Raw genomic sequence first — 19,389 nt, forward strand, 5'->3', positions numbered from 1 at the left:
AGCCTGGGTCACGGTGAGCACTCAGTTAGTGCTAGCTCTTGTTGTGATACCAATTCCTATGTCTTCGGTGGGTCTTCCTCAAAGGCAGACCCTGAGATGAAGATTTGAATGCGAGAAGTTTATTTGGAAAGTGATTTCAAGAAGCGCAGTTGGGGGAGTGGGGAGTGAGGTGGGAGGAGAAGCGGTCATCACCTTGTAGGGCTGAGCGGCTCACGCTGTGGGCAGCGGGGTCCCGTCCTGCTGGGAGCTCTGGGAGCCTGTGGTCAGCAGCTTCAGACCATCCTGGCCCAGAGGGTCAGGAGGCTGGGGATTTGCCCTCAGTTCCCGTCAGTCATGACGTAGTCGAGGGCGGCTCTGGGGCGTCAGCTGCCTCGCCCTCTGGCTTGTCCTGCGCACATGTTCCTGGGCCAGAGGGAGTCGTCGGGGGAGGCCTGCGTGTTGTGAGGAGCTGTTGGTGAGCGCAGGATAGGCATGTGGGGAGACGGCGTACCCCACAGGCGGGGGCAGGAGGCTCTGGGGAGTTGGTGCGTGGCAGAGCCGGGCGCGACCCCTGGCCCATCTGACTGCCCGGCTGGGTTCTGAATCGTGACGCTCTTGGTGGGAAAAGTGCAGAACACCAGGACAGGACCTTGAGTCCTGGGTCTAAGCTCTTGGTGGGAAGGGACTATGTCTTTTTTGCTGTGACCAACAGCTCTGCATCTGTGGAAATGTCCCGCAGGGGAGCAACCCGAGACCCAGGCGCGCTCTGGACGAGCAGCTTCCGCAGCCTGCTGGATGCCAGCCCAGGCATTTGACGTGGAGAGCCGGCCCAGGCCCAGCTCATCCCCCAGAGCCTGCACTGAAGGCCGCAGAGGGGCTGCCGGGGATGGTCACTCTCACCCACCCTGCCCCTGCACTTCCTGCCTCCTCCGTGGGCCGAGAAGCAGGGTGGCTTCAGAGAGGTGGCAGCACCGGGGTGGGGGAGCCAAGAGCAGGTTCTCACGCGTGGCACTTTGTGGCCCTGTTTAGGCTCTTAAGAAACTGAAGAAGGAACGTCCACTGTCCATTGTGGGGTGTGCATGACGATTGCTGGCCTTTGGGGGAGCATGGGCCAGAAGGAGCCCTGGGGTAGGCATCAGGCAACTTCTGACCCTGGCTCTGCCTTCCTTAGCTGTGTGACCTTGGGCAGGACACTTTGTCTCTCTGGTTTTCAAGACCTAATCTTTGAAACGAGGATGTTTGGGCCACACTGAGGCAGGAGAGTTTCCTGTAAGGCACTGGCTTAGGTGTCAGCCAGACCTGGGCTCAAGTCCTGGCGCTGGGCCTTGCTGACGGCCCAATCTTGGGGGGGAGACTTCCTCTCGCCAAGCCCCAGTTTCCTCCCCTCTTGTGAAGAGTCAAGTGGGATGGTGCACACCGGAGGGCCTGGCACTCTGCAGTCCCCCAGTCCTCTCAGTGTCACTGATGACTGGGGGGTTTGGCTCTTCCACCTTTGTTGTGTGACCCCGGGAAAAACACAGGACTCCTCGGGGCCCTGGTTGTAATATCTGGCCCTGCTTTGCCCAGATTTTCGCACAGACGGATGAGATGCTGGGGTGTGATGTGAGGGATTAGAGCCAATGAGGAAAGCACAAGGATCAGCAGTGAGCGTTACAGTGCACAGGAGGGACTCGAGGTGCCCAGTACAGACCCCATCCCTGTGCATGGGCACACTCTTTTGTCTGTCCCCTGTCCCTGGAAGCACGCCCTTTCCCCAGCCCCTGCCTTCATTGCTGACAACTTTTCTTTTTGATCAACTCCAGGCATCCATCGTTTATTCATCCATCCTTTGGGCATTTATTTAGTACCTTCTAGGCCCCTGGGAGAGGAGGATTCAAGACAAGGCTTCAAAGGAACATATAACTGAGTTGGGGTGAAAAGTGTTTAAACAAGTAACTCAGGACCCAGAGACTCATGTAAATGTCCAGGGTGTGGTGTCGCACTGAGAAATCGTTCCTGCTCTGTGTGATGCTGTAAAGGCCTCTACAGGAGAGGGGGAGGTTCTGTCCTCCAGGAGGGCCCCTGCCTGGCCTGGGACAAGAGTCTGCACCCTCCTGACCCCGAGCGGCAGTAAAAGGTTTTTGGATTGTAGCCCTGGAAAAGAAAACATAAGGCTGCTGGGCTCCTAGAGACGTCACCAAAAGGCCTCTGACCAAGAATTGTGAGACAGGGCAGGAATGGCGGTCTGAGGTCCCCGAGGTCTGAATGGAGGTCTGAACCAGACAGGGCCATTGGACCCTCAGAGACTGGGAGGGCTAGTGGCCACCAGACATTCAGTGTGGTCTGAGCAAGGGGCGATGCCAGTTGGGATTCCCTGTACATGAGAATCAGGACTTACCCACATAGCCCTGGAGCAGCTAAGTTCTCATTTGTTCTCTGGGTCTGGGGAGGGAGGAGATCCCAACACCAATTGGTTCTGACTTCTCCCCAACAATGGGTGAGTGGCTGCTCAAACAGGATTTAAAATGACTTTTAAAAATAAAGAGCTGTGAATGAAAACAAAAACACAACATGGGATGTAGCAGAAGCAATGCTAAGAGGGAAATTTATAGCTGTAAATGGCCACCTTAAAAAAGAAGGAAGATTTCAAATCATCAACCTAATTTTACAACTTAAGGAACTAGAAAAAGAAGAAAAAACTAAGCCCACAGCTAGCCGAAGGAAGGAAATAATAAAGATTAGAGCAAAGATAAATAGAAGAGAGAATAGAAAAACAATAGAGAAAAATCAGTGAAGCCAAAAGTTGGTTCTTCAAAAGATAATAAAATTGACAAACCATTAGCTAGATGGACTAAAAAAAAAAGGAGAGAAAAGACTCAAATTCTTAAAATCAGAAATTAAACTGGGGACACTACTACTGATTCTATAGAAATAAAAACGATTATAAGAGAGCACTATCGGGCCGGCCCCGCGGCTTGGCGGTTAAGTGTGCACTCTCCGCTACTGGCGGCCCAGGTTTGGATCCCGGGCGTGCACCGATGCACTGCTTCTCCGGCTATGCTGAGGCCGAGTCCCACATACAGCAACTAGAAGGGTGTACAACTATGACATACAACTATCTACTGGGGCTTTGGAGGAAAAAAAAAAAAAGGAGGAGGATTGGCAATAGATGTTAGCTCAGAGCCGGTCTTCCTCAGCAAAAAGAGGAGGATTAGCATGGATGTTAGCTCAGGGCTGATCTTCCTCACAAAATAAAAAATAAATAAATAAGAGCACTATTGGGGCCGGCCTGGTGGTGTAACGGTTAAGTGTGTGCACTCTGCTGTGGCGGCCCGGGTTCAGATCCCAGGGGTGCACCGATGCACCGCTTGTCAAGCCATGCTGTGGCAGCATCCCATGTAAAGTAGAAGAAGATGCGCACGGATATCAGCCCAGGGCCAGTCTTTCTCAGCAAAAAGACAAGGATTGGCCTCGATGTTAGCTCACGGCTGATCTTCCTCACAAAAAAAGTAAAAAGAGAAGACTGTGAACAATAAACAACTTTACACCAACAAATTGGGTAACCTAGATGAAATGGACAAATTCCTAGAAACACACAACCTATCGATACTGAATCACAAAGAAACAGAAAATCTGAATAGGTGATTGAATCAGTATCAAAAACCTGACAGAGAAAAGCCCTGGACCTGATGACTTCACTGGTGAATTCTACCAAACATTTAAAGAAAAAATAACAGCAATCTTTCTCAAACCTTTCCAAAAAACTGAAGAGGAGGGAACACTTTCTAACTAATTCTGTGAGGCCAGCATTACCCTGATACCAAAGCCAGATAAAGACACCACAAGAAAAGAAAGCCACAGATCAATATCCTTTATGAATATTGATGTAAAAATCCTCAACAAAATACTAGTGAACTGAATTCAGCAGCATATTAAAAGGATTATATACCAGGACCAAGTGGGATTTATTCCTGGAAGGCAAGGATAGTTCAACATATAAAAATCTATTAATGTAATATATCTCATTAACAGAATGAAGGAAAAAAACACAAGAATTGAAAGCAGAGACTCAAACAAATATCTGTACACCCATGTTCACAGCAGCATTATTCACAATAGCCAAAAGGTGGGAAAAACCCAAGTGTCCATTGATGGACAAATGGATAAACAAAATGTGGTAAATACATACAATGGAGGGGCCAGCCCTGTGGCTTAGTGGTTAAGTGCGCGCGCTCCGCTGCTGGCGGCCCGGGTTCAGATCCTGGGCGTGCACTGACACATCGCTTGTCAAGCCATGAAGTGGTGGCGTCCCATGTAAAGTGGAGGAAGATGGGCACGGATGTTAGCCCAGGGCCAGTCTTCCTCAGCAAAAAGAGGAGGATTGGCATGGATGTTAGCTCAGGGGTGATCTTCCTCACCAAAAAAAAAAAAAAATACAATGGAATATTATTCAAATTTACAAAAGAAGGAGATTCTGACACGTGCTCCAACAGGGATGAACCTTGAAGACATCATGCCAAGTAAAATAAACCAGTCACAAAAAGACAAACACTGTATGATTCCACTTACATGAAATACCTAGGGTAATCAAATTCATAGAGACAGAAAGTAGAAGGGTGGTTGCCAGGGGCCAGAGTGGGGAGAGGGATGGGAAGTCAGTGTTTAATGTGGACAGAGCTTCAATTTGGGAAGATGAAAACGTTCTGTGGATGGATGGTGGTGATGGTTGCACAAAAACGTGAATGCACCTAATGCCACTGAACTGTGCACTTAGAAATGGCTAAGCTGGGCGTGGCGGCACGCGCCTCTAGTCCCAGCAGTTTGGGAGGCTTAGGGAGGGGGGTCACTTGAGCCCAGGAGCACCAGGTTGCCTAAGGAGAGGTGAACTGGTCCAGATCGGAAACGGAGCAGATCAAAAATTATTAAGATGGTAACATTTTTTTTTTTTTGTGAGGAAGATCAGCCCTGAGCTAACATCCGTGCTAATCCTCCTCTTTTTGCTGAGGAAGACCGGCTCTGAGCTAACATCTATTGCCAATCCTCCTCCTTTTTTTTTTTTTACCCCAAAGCCCCAGTAGATAGTTGTATGTCATAGTTGCACATCCTTCTAGTTGCTGTATGTGGGACGCGGCCTCAGCATGGCCGGAGAAGCGGTGCGTCAGTTCGCGCCCGGGATCCGAACCCAGGCCGCCAGTAGCGGAGCGCGTGCCCTTAACTGCTAAGCCACGGGGCCGGCCCAGTAACATTTTTGTTATATATATTTTACCGTAATAAAAAAGTATACGTAAAATAAAAATAAAGAGGTGTGACATATGCGCCCATGGTGTTCCAGAAAAACTTATACCTGTGACAACTTTATAAAATAAGGCATCAGTGAATGAGGCCTTGGGAAAGGTTAAAGAAAATGCCATGGGAAACCAGAGCAGGGAGTAAATGTTTACACACAGAGGGACCAGAAGCTTCATTTGAGCTGGACCTTCTGGGAGGCCGGGGTGGAGAGGGGTTTACAGGCAGTGGCACTGCGTGGGTAAAGCCTGGAGGGAGACAGGGGCCGTCCTGGGGTGATGTGGTGTGACTGGTAGCACGGGAGACAGCGCTTAGGGAAAGTTGGGCCACCTCTCAGTAGGCTACCAGCAGCTCAGACATGGCAGCCTGGCTGCAGTAGTGCCATTGGCACTGGGGAGCAGGGCAAACCCTCAGGAAGAGGTAGGGCTAAGGAGAGGGCAATCTCAGGGGAAGGCAGGCTTCACCCATTCCTGTCAACCCCGCCCTCCCCAGGCTGCCCTGCTCGCTCCACTCCTGGGGCTCGGGGCCCTGGTGACCCTCTCTGAGTTACTGACTGGAGGTGATGGACCCAGCCTTGACTCCTGGGATGTTGTCGCTGGAAAGAGCCTTGGGGTCTAGTAAACGAGCCTCTCATTTCACACGGCGGGAAGTGGGAGTCCAGAGTGGAGAGATGGGCTAGGAGATAATTCTGCAAGGAAACATAACTGCTAAAACTCTAATGTGACCATAGCTAGTTATTAAAGGTATTTTATCAATATCAAAGAAATTGATAGAGCCGCTGTGTCCGATATGTTACTTGCAAGTAACAAGGAAGGAAATTCATTGGCTCAGGTAGCTGAAAAAGTCCCCAAAGAGAGTATTTCAGGCATGGCTTGCTCCAGGCTCAATGAGGTCTCTGAGGTCTTGCTCTCTGTCTCTCTGCTCTCCTTCTGCTGTGTAGACTTTGTCCTAGGGCAGGAGCTCCTCCTGGCCCCATAACAGCTGCTGGCAGCTCCCAGGGCTACATGCCCCATGCTCAGGCTGAGAAGGAGGAAGGGGTGGCTTTTGTCCCATGTTGCCAGGAAAGAGTGACTCCAAGTGGACCAACCTGGCACTATGGCCAGGGATGGAATGCTCTGATTAGCTTAGATTGAGTCCTGTAATTAGCTGTACCCCCGGGTCCAGGTGTGGAATTGGATGCACCAGAACCACATGGATCCCAACCAGAATCAGGGATTACCGAGAAGGAAGGGGAGGGAAATGGACGCTGAGATCAGTTCTGAGCACTGAATTTTAAAAGACATCACAACAAACGAAAAAGAATGATACAGATGTTAGAAATGCTTTTGGGTGCAAGTAACAGAAAACACAACCAACAGTGAATAAAACAAGTAGGAGCCTGGGGCCGCACGGTGGCTGGTGTCAAGTGACCTGCCCACTGATGTTCCCCAAGGAGCCAGGCTCTGTCTGTACTCTGGCCCCCACTCTTGCTGTGCTCACGTTTATTCCTTTAGTTGCACAATGACCGCCATGACCCCAGGAATAACATCTGTGTTCATGGCAGGGAGATGGGGAACAGACCAAGCCCGCAAGCTCTCTTCCTGCACCATCCCTCTTATTGGGATGCAGGAGCCTTTCCAGAAGATTCTGAAGAGACTTTCATTCAGGTCTTGCCCCAGAACTGGGTCCTATGGCCACTCACACTTGTAGGTAGGTTGACCAACCATCTTGGTTTGCCTGGGACTGATCCTGGGAGGTGGGACTTTTGGTGCTAAGACCAGGAAAGTCCTGGGCAAACCAGAGAAGCTGGTGGCCTAAGGAAGGCTGGGAAAGTGAGTCTGGGGCTGCACAGGCTCTGCAGTAGGAGGCTGCCAAGGTGGAGGGGCTGGTGGGGGGTTTCGGGGTGGCCATCAACAGTGTCCACCACAACCAACCAGGGGGGTGAAGGGATCGAAATTAAGACATATCAGGAATGGGTGAAGGGACAAAAAATGTAGCCTAAAAAATAGGAGACTTGTTACATATTCTGGTTGTGGGCTGCAACTGTCTTCTCCCACTGGGGGCTGACTTTTTACTCTTTTAATGGTGTCTTTGATGAACAAACATTCTTAATTTAACATAGTCCAATTCATCATTTTTCTCCTTATGGTTAGCACTTTTAGTGTCCTAAGAAGCCATTACCTTCTCCAAGATCATGAAGATATTCTCCCATTTTTAAAAACATCTCTGTCTAGAAATAATTCACATATTATACAATGCACCCATCTAAAGTACACAATCCAGTGGTTTGTAGGACATTCACAGAGCTGTGCAACCATCACCACAGTCAATTTTACAACATTTTCATCACCTCAACAAGAAACCCCATATTCTTCAGCCATCACGCCCCATCCCTGTCCCTCCCCGGCTCCCGGGCCTGAGCAACCGCTCGTCTGCTTTCTGTCTCTGCGGATTTCCCTGTTCTGTACATTCCGTATAAATGGAATCTTACAATGTGTGGCCTTTTGTATCTGGCTTCTTTCCTCAGCACAATGTGTTCAAGGTTCATTTATATTGTAGCATGAGTCAGAACTTCATTCCTTTTTATTGCCAAATAATATTCCATTGTATGTATATGCCACATTTTGTTTATCGGTTCATCCTTTGAGGGACATTTGGGTTGTTTCTACCTTTTGGCTATTGTGAATAATGCTGCCAAGAACATCCCTGTACACATTTCTGTGGACATTCGTTTCCCATGGTTTCTTTTTAAACCTGTACTGTTGACCCTTCCATAGAGATCTGCAGTCCATCTGGAAGCTGTTTTTTGAGTATGGTGTGAGCTCAGGGTCAAGATATGACTCCCTTCCATATGGATATCTAGCTGACTTAGCACCATTTATTGGGAAGACCACCCTTTCCCCCTGCGCTTTACCAGACATCTGGTGACCTGCGTGTGTGCGTGTTTCCAGACTCACTTCTGTCTTTTCAGTCTATCTGGTCGCCCTGTGTCAACCCCACACCCTCGCCCTGATCTGACCCTGTAGTGGGCCGTGGTCAGCTTGTGGAAGCCCTCCAGCTCTGCTCTTCTGGTCCGGTATTGCCTTGATTGTTCTCGGCCCTTTGTGTTATTATGTAAACTTAGAATCTGCCTGTGAATTTCTACAAAAAAACCCCCACCTCTTGAGATTTTGATTGGGTTTGTGTTGAGTCTACAGATCAGTTTGAGTAGAACTGGCATGTTTACAACACTGAATCTTCCATTCATGGAACATGGTATATCTCTCTATTTATTTAGCTCTTTTAAAAATTTCTCTCAATAATGTTTCATAATTTTTAAAGATTTTTTTTTTATTTATTCATTTTTTTCCCCCCAAAGCCCCAGTAGATAGTTGTATGTCATAGGTTCACATCCTTCCAGTTGCTGTAAGTGGGACTCGGCCTCGCGTTGGACGGAGAAGTGGTGCCTTGGGGCGTGCCCGGGATCCGAACCCGGGCCGCCAGCATCAGAGCGCGCGCACTTAACCGCTAAGCCACGGAGCCGGCCCTAATGTTTCATAATTTTTAGTGTGAGGTCTTACATATCTTTCATTAGATTTATTCATAATGGGCTTTTTTTTGGTTTTGATGCTATTATAAATGACACAGTTAAAATTTTTTCATTTGGATTTCATTCCCATCCACTCCTCACCAGCTCTGGGATGGGGGCTCTGATCCCCGTCTACCCTGGAGCTCAGAGGTGGAGCCGGGTCTGAGGCCGGGGCTCTCTGAGGCCACGCCGTGCCCCTGCCCCGCCAACCCAGGGCTTTTTGTGGTGGATCCTGTGTCCACGGGGGGACGCTCATGGGTTCTTTCCAGATGAGAAAGTCTATGACTCCCAAATTCAAGATTGGAATTTGTCCAGCTCAACCCAAATGCAAATATTAGTGAATCTTAACTTTTTTTAAGTAAATGAATCAATATATCAATTAGGCCACAACTGAAGACACAATTTCCTAATCACAGAACCTGAGCATCATACTTTCCAAACGTAATCTGAGCGGGGGTTCAAACTCATCACATAATTCGAGAACAACACTGCGAGTTTGCTTCAAATCTCTGAGGAAAAGTGGTGCAAGTGACGTGGCCGGGCCCACGAGCCCCAGGTGTCTGCACCTGGAACCGCCAGATGTCTCCACTGGGCATCTCGCGGGCCCGCAACCGCAACGAGACCCAAGCAGAACTCCTGTCGTCCTGTCGCGTTAGCAGTGGTCACGCTTTTTGGCTGACTGGTGCTGCTGAACATCCTTCCTAGGTTAGGGGAATTTCCCACACTGTAGGCCAGAAACGTGTTTCCCAGAGTCGCTTGCACCTAGGCCTACGTACCTGATCTGGGTTCAGCCCGTCACAGGACCCTGCGTGAGATGCTGCAGAAGTGGCAGCAGCTGCTCCGCTGAGGGCGGCTGCTGGGCATCCAGGGTCTAGGGTACCAGCTGAAACGTCCAGCGCAAGCTGCAGCGCCTGGGCCTGGGCGCTGGTGTGTGTTCTCCCGGGCTGCGACTGGACAGAGCTTTGGGCCCTCCTGAAGAGCCTGGGAGCTGCCTAAGTCCTTCCAGAAATCTTTCCTGGGCCTCAACTGCTGGCATGGATTCTATCATTTGCAACCAAGAAGCTTGCCTGGTACCCACCCCTCCCCGAGCTGGCTCCTCCCCATGTCAGTAAATGGCAACCCAGTCCATCCCCTGGTCCACACCCCGAACCCAGCAACCATCCGGTCTCCTCCCTCTCCCTGCATTCCAGGCCCAGCTCTTACCAACAGTTCTACTCACACGGCTCTCCGGCCTGTCCAGCTCGCCACTCCTGGGGCCAGCCTTCAAGCCCAGCCACCAGCCTCCTCACCTTCAGATCGTTCCTGCGTTTTCCACCCTTACCCTGGAGTGATCCTGTGGAAATGCCAACCAGGTCATGTTACCCCTCTCTGAAACTCCCCAGTGCCTGTCCCCGCCGCCCCCTGCCCTGTGAGTTTCTCTGGGGAAGCCTGTCCTGGTGGCCTCCCCTGACTTCTCTGGCCCCAGTGCAGGCCCTGCCTCTCCTGCCCTCAGGTTCTTGCCCACACACTCTTCTATCTGGAGCTTTATTCCACGCCTCCCTTCCTCCCACCTCTATGCTGCCTTTAGCTCTCAGCTTCTGGGGAAGCCGTTTTGATCTTCCCTCTAAGGGGACTCAGCTCTCACTTGGGCCTTTACAGTCCCCTGTGCTTCTGGGGGCTTCAGCATGGTGTTCACCTACTCAGTCTTTGCCATTTATGAGCTGTGTGACCTCGGGTAAGTTACCAAATCTCTCTGGGCCTCAGTTTCTTTGTTTCTTCATCTGTGAAATAGGTTAATAGTGTTTGCCCCTCCAGATTCAGCCTCCAACCTTCTCCACTCTGCCCGTGGTCCTGGACGCTGACCCTCAGGCAGCATTTTTGTGTCCTCTGGCTTCAACGGGAGGTGCCATCAGAGAGCAGAGGGAGGGAGGGAGCGGTCAAGAAGTCTCTTCCCAGCCCCCTTCTTGCCGCAGGCCATGTGCCTCACAGAGGGGCAGCCCCGGGGGTGGTGACGACTTCCCCTGTGGCTGCCCTTTGGGGGCCTCTTGATTTTCCCTTAACTCTGGCTAAGTCACTGTCAATAGTCGCTTTGTTAGTATGTCTCCACGGAGCCAGGGGTGAATCTGTTTCTGCCTCCCAAGGCTGTTGAGAGGATTCAGTGAGAGCTCTCAGGATAATGCCCTCAGCACAGGCCTGGCTCGCCTCAATTTCGCTTCTTATTACTTTTCCTGGAGCACCGCGCCCTCACCTTGTTTCGCAAGTGATGGTTTTCTTACCTGTTTCTGCCAGCAGACTGGATCTGAAATGCAGAGACCTTTCTCAGCTGTATCCCCAGTGCGCGGCTGACAAGAGCGTTTGATGAGTCAGTGGTCCCATCTGCCTGTGTGCAGCAGAGGCAGGAGTGCCCACAGGCCCCCTTGTGCAGCTGTTCAGGTTGTACACTGCAGAGGTGCCTGGCCCAGGGAACAAGGGGGGCCAAAATAGCCTGTGCTCTTCCCACCAAGCTGCCCTGTGGCAGAAAGAGGTGTCTTTCCTAATTTGCTCGAAGGGGCTGTGTGAATTAGTGGTTCCCTGGTCTCTACCCCCAAACCTAGTTTTTATTCCTTTACACAGGAGACTCCATCCTCCTGCCTGTGTTCTACCTCCCCAGCCCCTGGGCACCTCCCTTCGCATTAGTTCCTCTCTGTCTTCTAGGAAGCCAGCAGCTCGCCGAGGAGGTGTCCTGGCTCGAGCAAGGCCTGCAGAAACCAGCGGGGACAGGATCTCCGCGAGACGGTCTCTGGTCCCTTAAGCATCGGAGCCACTGAGCTTCCAGATAAATGGAGGCAGACAACAGCGAGCGAGCGGTCAGGCCCAGGAGAAACCAGTCGTGGACGGCTGCAGAAATGAGGACCCTGGCAGTCAAGCGGCCTCAAAGTGGACTAATAGGCAATTACACCAGAGTGCCCCCCTCCAGCCCCAAGCCCGTTAAACAGAGGGCGGCTTTAACCAAATCCTGTCTAAAGAGCTCTATTTAGAGTCTGCTTAATATAAATTTTTCCGTATGAAGGAAAAAAATCCCAACAATGCAGAGATTGTTCTCCCGGGAAGCTTTTAGTACGTGGGTTGGGGAGGCCCCGAGTGCTGCTGAAACGCCCGGTGGGCAGAGGGCGGAGGCGCCGTTTCAGCCTGTTGTGTGCCTCTCTGCCAGGGCCTCCATCTGCCCCCAGCCTCCTTCGTATTGGGAACCCAGAACGGCTCCACCGTGGGGTGACCCACCTCTCGGCCTCTGCCCAGGACGCTCAGACCTCGACAGGGACCAGAAGTGGGGCCCTCAGGGACTGGGCCTGAACTCCGCCTGGGTGTGAGAATCACACTCACTTCACCCCCCACCCCGTGAGGAGAGAGTACTGCCAAGGAGGCCCCCCTCTGGGCAGCACCCGAGCGTCTCAGCCCTGGCTGCGCTGGGAGTCACTGGGGAGCTTTCCAGACGCTGGTGCCCAGGCCCCGCCCCGGGATTCTGGTCAGTTGGTCTGGAGTGGGACCTGGTGTGGGAACTGTCCTCTCAAATAACGAGTCTGGGTGAAGGTTAATTAAAGGAGTTTATCTGATAATCAAGGTGAAGAACTCGAGTCCTGGGAAACAGTCCAACAGAGTCTTCTGAGGGGCTGCTCCGGGGTCTGCAGATCTGATGGTTTTTGTATTTTTTCACAAAGCAGCGTCCATGCAGGAAAGGGCTTACACCTCGAACGGTCACCCACTTCAAAGAGAACAAGAACAAGAGCTTTTTGGTTGCACATCAAGCAAGTTCCGAGATGCTGCTGTTATGTGTGTGTGGAGGGAGGCAAGGACCAGGGTGGTTAATTATTCCCTCAGTCTCCAAGAAACGCAGCTGGGAAATGTGAGCGCGAGGTCCCCTTTATCTCTTCCTGTTGTGGATCTGTCCTGGGCGGCTCGGTCAGGAGGTGTGGGCTTGTAAGGTCCTTCTAACACAGGCTGCTTCACAGCATGGATTTTTGTGCTCTTTTAAGCCTCTGCGGTTTCCTTGCTAGATTCGCCTGTGAGACCAGGGAGAGGGGTCTCGGTTTCGTTCACAGAACTGTAAAAGCTCGCGCTTCCACGTGCAGCCAGGGTTGAGACCCACAGGTCCCAAGGCCCGTCCTATACCTGCTCGCTCCAGTGGTCCTGGGAGACAGGCAGGTGCACCTTCTTAGAGCCCCTGAGCAGCGGTTTTCAGAGTGGGGTCCCCGGACCAGCAGCATCAGCACCAGCTGGGAATGTGTTAGAAATACAGATTCTCAGGCTCAGCCCCAGAGCTCTGCAGTCAGAAACTCTGGAGGTGGGGCCCAGCAATCTGTATTATAACAAGCCTTCCAGGGGATTCTGAGATGCTCTCAAGTCTGAGAATCCCTGCCCTAGAATAATGATAGCATTATCATTGCGGTTCAGTGCTTCTCAAACTTTAACCTGCAGGAGACTCACCTGGGGATCACATTAAAATGTAGATCCTGATGCAGCCCCAGGGAAGGCCAAGATTCTGCATTTCCCTCAAGGTCCTGGGTGCTGCTGCTGGCCTCTGGACCGCACTCTGAGCATCGACTGAGTGCTCACTGTGTGCCAGGCCTGTGCTAAGCTCTTACTTGTATCATCTTATTTCATCTTCCCGGAAACAATAAGAGGTAGTTTATTAATTTATCAGCATTTCCATCTCTTAGCTTTACTGAGAAATAATTCACATGCTGTACAATTCATCCATTTAAAATCTACAATTCAATAGCTTTTCGTATATTCACAGAGTTGTGCAACCATCAGCACTATCAGTTTTAGAACATTTTCATCATCCTCAGAGGAAATCCAGCTCCTCTTAGCCATCACGCTCGCTGCCCCCCTCCTCCCTAGCCCTAAGCAACCTACTTTCTCTATAAATAGATTTGCTTATTCTGGACGCATCATATAAAAGGAATCTTACAATATGTGGCCTTTTGTGCTGGCTTCTTTTGCTCAGCATGTTGTTTTTGAGGTTCCTCCGTGTTGTAGCACATGTCGGTACTTCATTCCTTTCTATGGCTGAATAATAGTCCATTGTTGGGTGGACCACATTTTGTTGATCCATTCCTCTGTTGATGGACACTTGGGTTGTTTCCATTTTTTGGATATTATGATTAGTGCTGCTGTGAACATTCGTGTACAAGTATTTTCATTTTACAGATTAGGACACTGAGGGCGAGAGGCTGAGCAACCTGGACAAAGTCACCAACCAGTCCAGCATGCTTTCTGCCTTGTTGCTGCCATCTCAGAGACCCAAGTGGCAGCAACATGCTAGGCGAATGGGGGCATGCTTGTTTCTGGAGAAAGAGCGACGGCCTGGGAGTCAGGGCTCCCGGATCTGAGTCTTGGCTTGACTCCTTCCTGGGGGACCTTAGGCAGCTCACTGAAGTCTGAGCCTCAGTTTCCCCAGGAGACAAATGATGAGTCTATTAAGAGCTGTGTATAGAGGAGGGAATGAGGATGGGAAGAGCATTCTTGGTGTGAGTAAGGCACTTGGCAAATGTTGGTGGGGAGAGAGTTCCTAGACCAGGGTCCAGAGGGGCTGAGAGCACTAGTTGGGGCTCTCGTCTTGGGGTCAGTGGGGAGAGAGAGAGAGAGGAAGAGAGAGAGAGGCAGGGAGGAGTGGGGCCAGGCAGGCTGCCTACAGTCAAGGCACTGAAGCTTTTCACCTCCTCCCACAGCCATTTACCCAGCCCCGGGGGTAATTGCCTGTCATTTCAAGGCTGGGTAATGCCAGGCAGATTAGGGAGAGAAAGGCTCCCTCGGGTTCAGCAGGAACATTAGGCGCAGTTATAAATGTCAGTGGCTGACGGCTTGTCAAGAGCCCAAGCATGAAGGCACAGGCTCCCGGCTGCCCGCCAGTCCCAGCCCTGCTCCCCGCTCTGGGCTGCACTGGGCCAGGCCCCGGGAGCTGCTTGGGCTACTGCACACCCCATACCTCACCCACCGCCTCCCTTGTCCCCTTGGGCAAGCAAGTGCCTTAACCTCTCTGGGCCTCATCTGTAAAATGGGCACAACAGCAACACACACTCAACAAGGTCTCTGAGCATTTGCCACTGTCGGGCTCTCCTTATCCTCCCACTATGAGGGAGACGCTTCTGTTCTCCCCGTTTCTCAGAAGAGGAGACTGAGGTTCAGAGAAGTGGGGCCCCACTCTGGGCCTCGGTTTCCCCATCTGCAGGATGCGGGGGTTGGGTAAGAAGAGGAGACCTCCGAGGGCACTTCCAGCCCTCACAGTCTCTGAGTGTGCTGGGGATGGGGCAGGGGCGAGGGTGGGGGAGGCATCAGAGCGAGGTTGAAGGGAGGCTTTTCCAAAGTCAGCTGTCCTGCTTCCAGCTTGAAGCTGCTGCTGCTTGAAGCCCCGGGCCGGGGGGGGGCCGGGTGTGGACGCCCAGCTGAGCGCTGCGCTGGGTGACGGGGAGAGAAGGCTCGCGGCAACCGGGGACGCCAGAGGGGGGCGCGCAGCTTCCGCCCTACGCGGGAGCCCAGGGGCCGAGACTCAGCCTCCTCAGAGTGGGGGACTGCTCCTGCAGCTGTGGCTCACTGTCGCGGTGAGACCGGCCGTGCTCTGCCCAGAGCGTGTGTCAGGCGTGTTCACAGGTGTGGCGGTGCCAGCACAGCCTAACTGCCCTCAGCGCTGGCAGATGCCAGGCCCAGGAAGGTCACGTTTCAAAAGGGGAGAGACGGAGAGGAAGAGCGGGACGGGGACACGGATGGCTTTGCCAGGAGTGTTCTCCTCCCACCAGAAAAGCCCATGGGGGTCCCTCCTCAGGCCTCTGCCCCACTCAGGGAGGGGAAGTCAGTCCCACCTTATGGAGCTCTAGGGCCGATGATTCTCCGGAACACAGAGCGGGCACATGTGAGTGTGAGGAAAGGTTGGGGGTCATCCGTGTTTTGTTTTGCAGCTTGCTTGCTTTTCTTTTGTTTCTTTCTTTTTTTTTTTTTTTTTTTTGAGTAAGATTAGCCCTGAGCTAACATCTGTTGCCAATCCTCCTCTGTTTTGCTGAGGAAGATTGGCCCTGGACTAACATCTGTGCTCATCTTCCTCTGCTTTATATGGGATGCTGCCACAGCATGGCTTGATAAGTGGTGCGTGGGTCCATGCCCGAGATCTGAACCTGCGAACCCTGGGCCACCGAAGCAGAGCACATGAACTTAACTGCTACGCCACCAGGCCAGCCCCATCCATCTTATTTTTTGATGTATTTCAAAGGAAGTTGCCAACATCGGGACACTCCACCCCTAGAGACTTCAGCATGTATACCATTAACTGGATGGCAATATTTGTTAACAGTTTCTTTTTAACGTAAGACTTACATACAGTAAAATGGACAAATTTTAAGGGTAGGCATCAGTGAGTCTGGACAAACACCACACTTGTGTGGCTCAGTGCCTTCAGGACACAGAGCATTACTGTCTTCCCGGAAAGGGGACTCTTGCACCTTCGTCCTTTCCATCCCCCTTAGAAGACAGCCACTGTTCTGACCTGTCCACCATCGCTTAGACTTGTCTGTTCTAGAACTTCATATAAGTGGAGTCGTACAGCATGTGTGTTTGGCAGGGCTGCCTTCTTTTGCTGAGCGTATTTATTCTGCGTTCCATCCATGTGGTTGCGTGTATTCGTAGGTCGTTCCTTTCTGTTGCTAAATAGTATGCCACCGTGTGGCACATCCCATTTGTTTACCAGTCATCTGTTCGCTCTTTGAGTTGTTCCAGATTGCGCTATTATGAATAAAACCGTTGTGAACATTTGTGTATGAGTCTTTGTGTGGATGTATGTTTGCACTTCTCTTGGATAAATACCTAGGAGTAGAATTCCTGGTCTTTCTTCTTTAATGCTATCGATAAAAAGAAGAAAGAAAGAAAGGAAAGAAAATGACAGGGAGAGAAAGAAAGAAAATGATAAGAAAAATTGTGGGTAACTAGATTGCGGAAACTTTGCACGATCACCATCTCCTTGTCAAAGAAGCTGTCCCCAGGACGCTCCTCTGTGGGCTGTGCAGGGAGGGTTGGCAATGAGACAGACCCGGTTCAAACCCTGGCTCTACCGCTTGTGACCCGTGTGACCTTAGGCAAGTTTGTAACCTCTCCGAGCCTTAGCTCCTCCTCTGTAAACTGAGGACAATGATGGCGGTCACCGTAGGGTTGTTGGGGAATTCCCTTGAGAGAAGGGCTATAAAACGCCTGGCCCAGGACCCGGCCCACCCTGGGTGCTGGCTGACACGAGCCTCTTTCCCCGCCTATTTGATCCTATTTGTCTTTCAAGGTCCAGTGTCTTCTTGGTGAAGACTTTCCTGAAAAGACTTTCATTTCCTAAAAATGGAAAGTACAAACACTCTTAGAATACTTACCATGACCTGGCATGACTGCAAGTGCTTTGCAAGTGTTCGCTCATTTAGTTCTCCCAGTAACACTATAAAGCAGCTTGGTTATCATCATGCCCATTTTATAGGCACAGAGAGATTCAGTGATTTGCCCAAAGTCACACAGCAAGTACGTGGTGAAGCTAGGACTGGACCCACTCAGTACAGCATACGTCTGTGGATTTGCTTATTCTGGATATCTCGTATAAATGGAATCATACAGTATGTGACCCTCTGTGTCTGGCTCCTTTCACTCAGCATCATCTTTTCAAGGTCCATCCAGGCTGCAGCGTGTGTCTGGAGTTCATTCCTTCTTATGGTTGGATAATGTTCCATTGAATTTGGAACACTGAATTTTGAAACAAGGTTGTTTCCACCTTTTGGCTATTGTGAACAGTGCTGCTATGAACATCTGTGTACAAGCTTTTCTTTGAACGCCTGTTTTTGATTCTTTCGGGTATGCACCTAGGAGTGGAATTGCTGGGTCCTGTGGTAACTCTGTGTTTAACTTCTTGAGGAACCGCCAAACCCTGAGCTGTTTCTGAGTGCTCTGGGGGTTGTAGCTGAAGACATGGACGATGAAGCGGAGGATGGTTTTGCAATGCCGTGGCCATCTTACCGAATGGGACCACAATAAAACAACGTCACCAAACTTTCACAATCGTCTCCCTGCCCTGCTGTGTTCCCTTCCCATGCTGGTCTGCTTGGGGCCAGCTGGGCCCTTTCCCAAGCCTCCCTCCCCTTCCACCCCCGACCTCCAGGGGACATCTTCCTCCTGGCAGGGCAGTCCTCCGGGGCCTGACCCTGCAGGGGTTCCCTGTAGGGATGGGGTGAGGGTGTCAGCACCCCTTCTGGCAGAGACCCACATGCAGCCAGCTGGGGTGTTTGGAAGTGGGAAAGGGGAATCCTGGCTCCCCAGACCCCTCCCTCCTCTCCTACTCCAAGGGCGTCCACGCCACCCCCACCTCCCTTCCACTGTCAGAACTGGGAATGCAGCCAAAGGCCAGAGGACGACCTGCGGCACAGCTGGAGCAAAGGAGGCCGGGAGGCACTTCACATAGGGAGCCTGAGAGCTTAGCGGGTCACTCAACAAACAGACCGCTGACTGCATGCGAGGGACCCCCCCGGCATGTCGGGGATGCGATGCTGAGCAAGCAGTTTAGGTCTCTTCGACATCTGCAGGGCCTAGTGCAAAAGGAAACTGCAGGGCTCCTTGCTCAAAAATTGTGAAGAATTTCAAGATGAGGCAGCAGAGACCCTTCTAACAGCACAGGTCACAGGCCTGTGCTGTTAGAAGGGAGCCAGCCCTGCTCTGCCCTGCCCTCAGGGAACTCGCGTTCCTGGGCACCATTGCTACCCCGTGGTGGGGAAGTGGGGACATGAGGCCTGACCCAGGACCCCTGTGGGCTCCGGGGGACTCCGCTGGAGATGACAGCCAGAGTGTGGGGTGGGAAGAGACTTAGAAGACACAGATCAGGTTCCCACTTTAGAGACGGAGAGACGGTGGCCGAGAGGGGGGCTCTCAACCTGCCCAGGGTCACGTGGGCCGTGACTTCTTGCAGGAGCGCTGTCTGGATCGGGGAGGCGCCGAGAACAGCGCCCCGCCTGCTTCCACCTGGAGACGGTGCAAGCCGTGCACAGTGGGTTCCACAGTGAGCCGGGGGTCTCCTTCCGGCAGAGCCTGGGCGTGCAGAGCCTGCCCCTGAATGACAGACACGTTCTAGGGAGAAACCTCAAGACCAGCGCTGCCAGCAAAATGAGGACCAGATGACGATGCTCGTGTCCCTGGGCGCCACAGCAGCCGACACACTTTTAAGCACACTTTTAAGTGTGCTTCACACACTTAAAAACAGCTACAAGAACTCACTCTGCCCAGCGAGCATCTCCTCAGCCACAGACAGGCTCCTTGGGATCACGCATTTCTGACTCTGGTTGGATTGCTTTTTTTTAATTGAGGTAAAATACACAACATGAGATGTGTCATTTTGACTATTTTAAAGTGAACCATTCAGTGGCATTTAGTACATTCGCAATGTTGTGCAATCAGCACCTCTAGTTCCAGAACCTTTTCACCACCTAGAAAGGAAACTCCGTGTCCATTAGCATCTCCTCACCCCTCCCCCGGGGCCTGGAAGCCCCCTCTCTGCTGTCCGCCCCTGTGGACTCGCTTATTCCGGACATCTCGTCAGCTGGTGGCCCCGGGACCTGGCTGCGTTCCCAGTGATCCTG

General features: G+C 51.7%; 1 protein-coding gene across 2 annotated transcripts in view; it reads left to right on the forward strand.

Annotated features, from left to right (window-relative positions):
- NT5M (5',3'-nucleotidase, mitochondrial) overlaps positions 1-12,363 on the forward strand; it is a 64,569-nt gene extending 52,206 nt beyond the window's left edge. For both annotated transcript variants that reach the window (XM_087440276.1, XM_087440278.1), the window contains one exon: positions 9,982-12,363. In XM_087440276.1, coding sequence (XP_087296402.1) covers positions 9,982-10,163 — 182 coding nt within the window. In that variant the 3' untranslated portion in view covers positions 10,164-12,363. The remainder of the gene's footprint in view (positions 1-9,981) is intronic.
- Positions 12,364-19,389: the final 7,026 nt, after the last annotated feature.

Source organism: Ceratotherium simum, chromosome 16 (genome assembly GCF_057802395.1).
Source record: "Ceratotherium simum simum isolate JZ-2026a chromosome 16, ASM5780239v1, whole genome shotgun sequence".
Classification (NCBI taxonomy): Eukaryota; Metazoa; Chordata; class Mammalia; order Perissodactyla; family Rhinocerotidae; genus Ceratotherium; species Ceratotherium simum.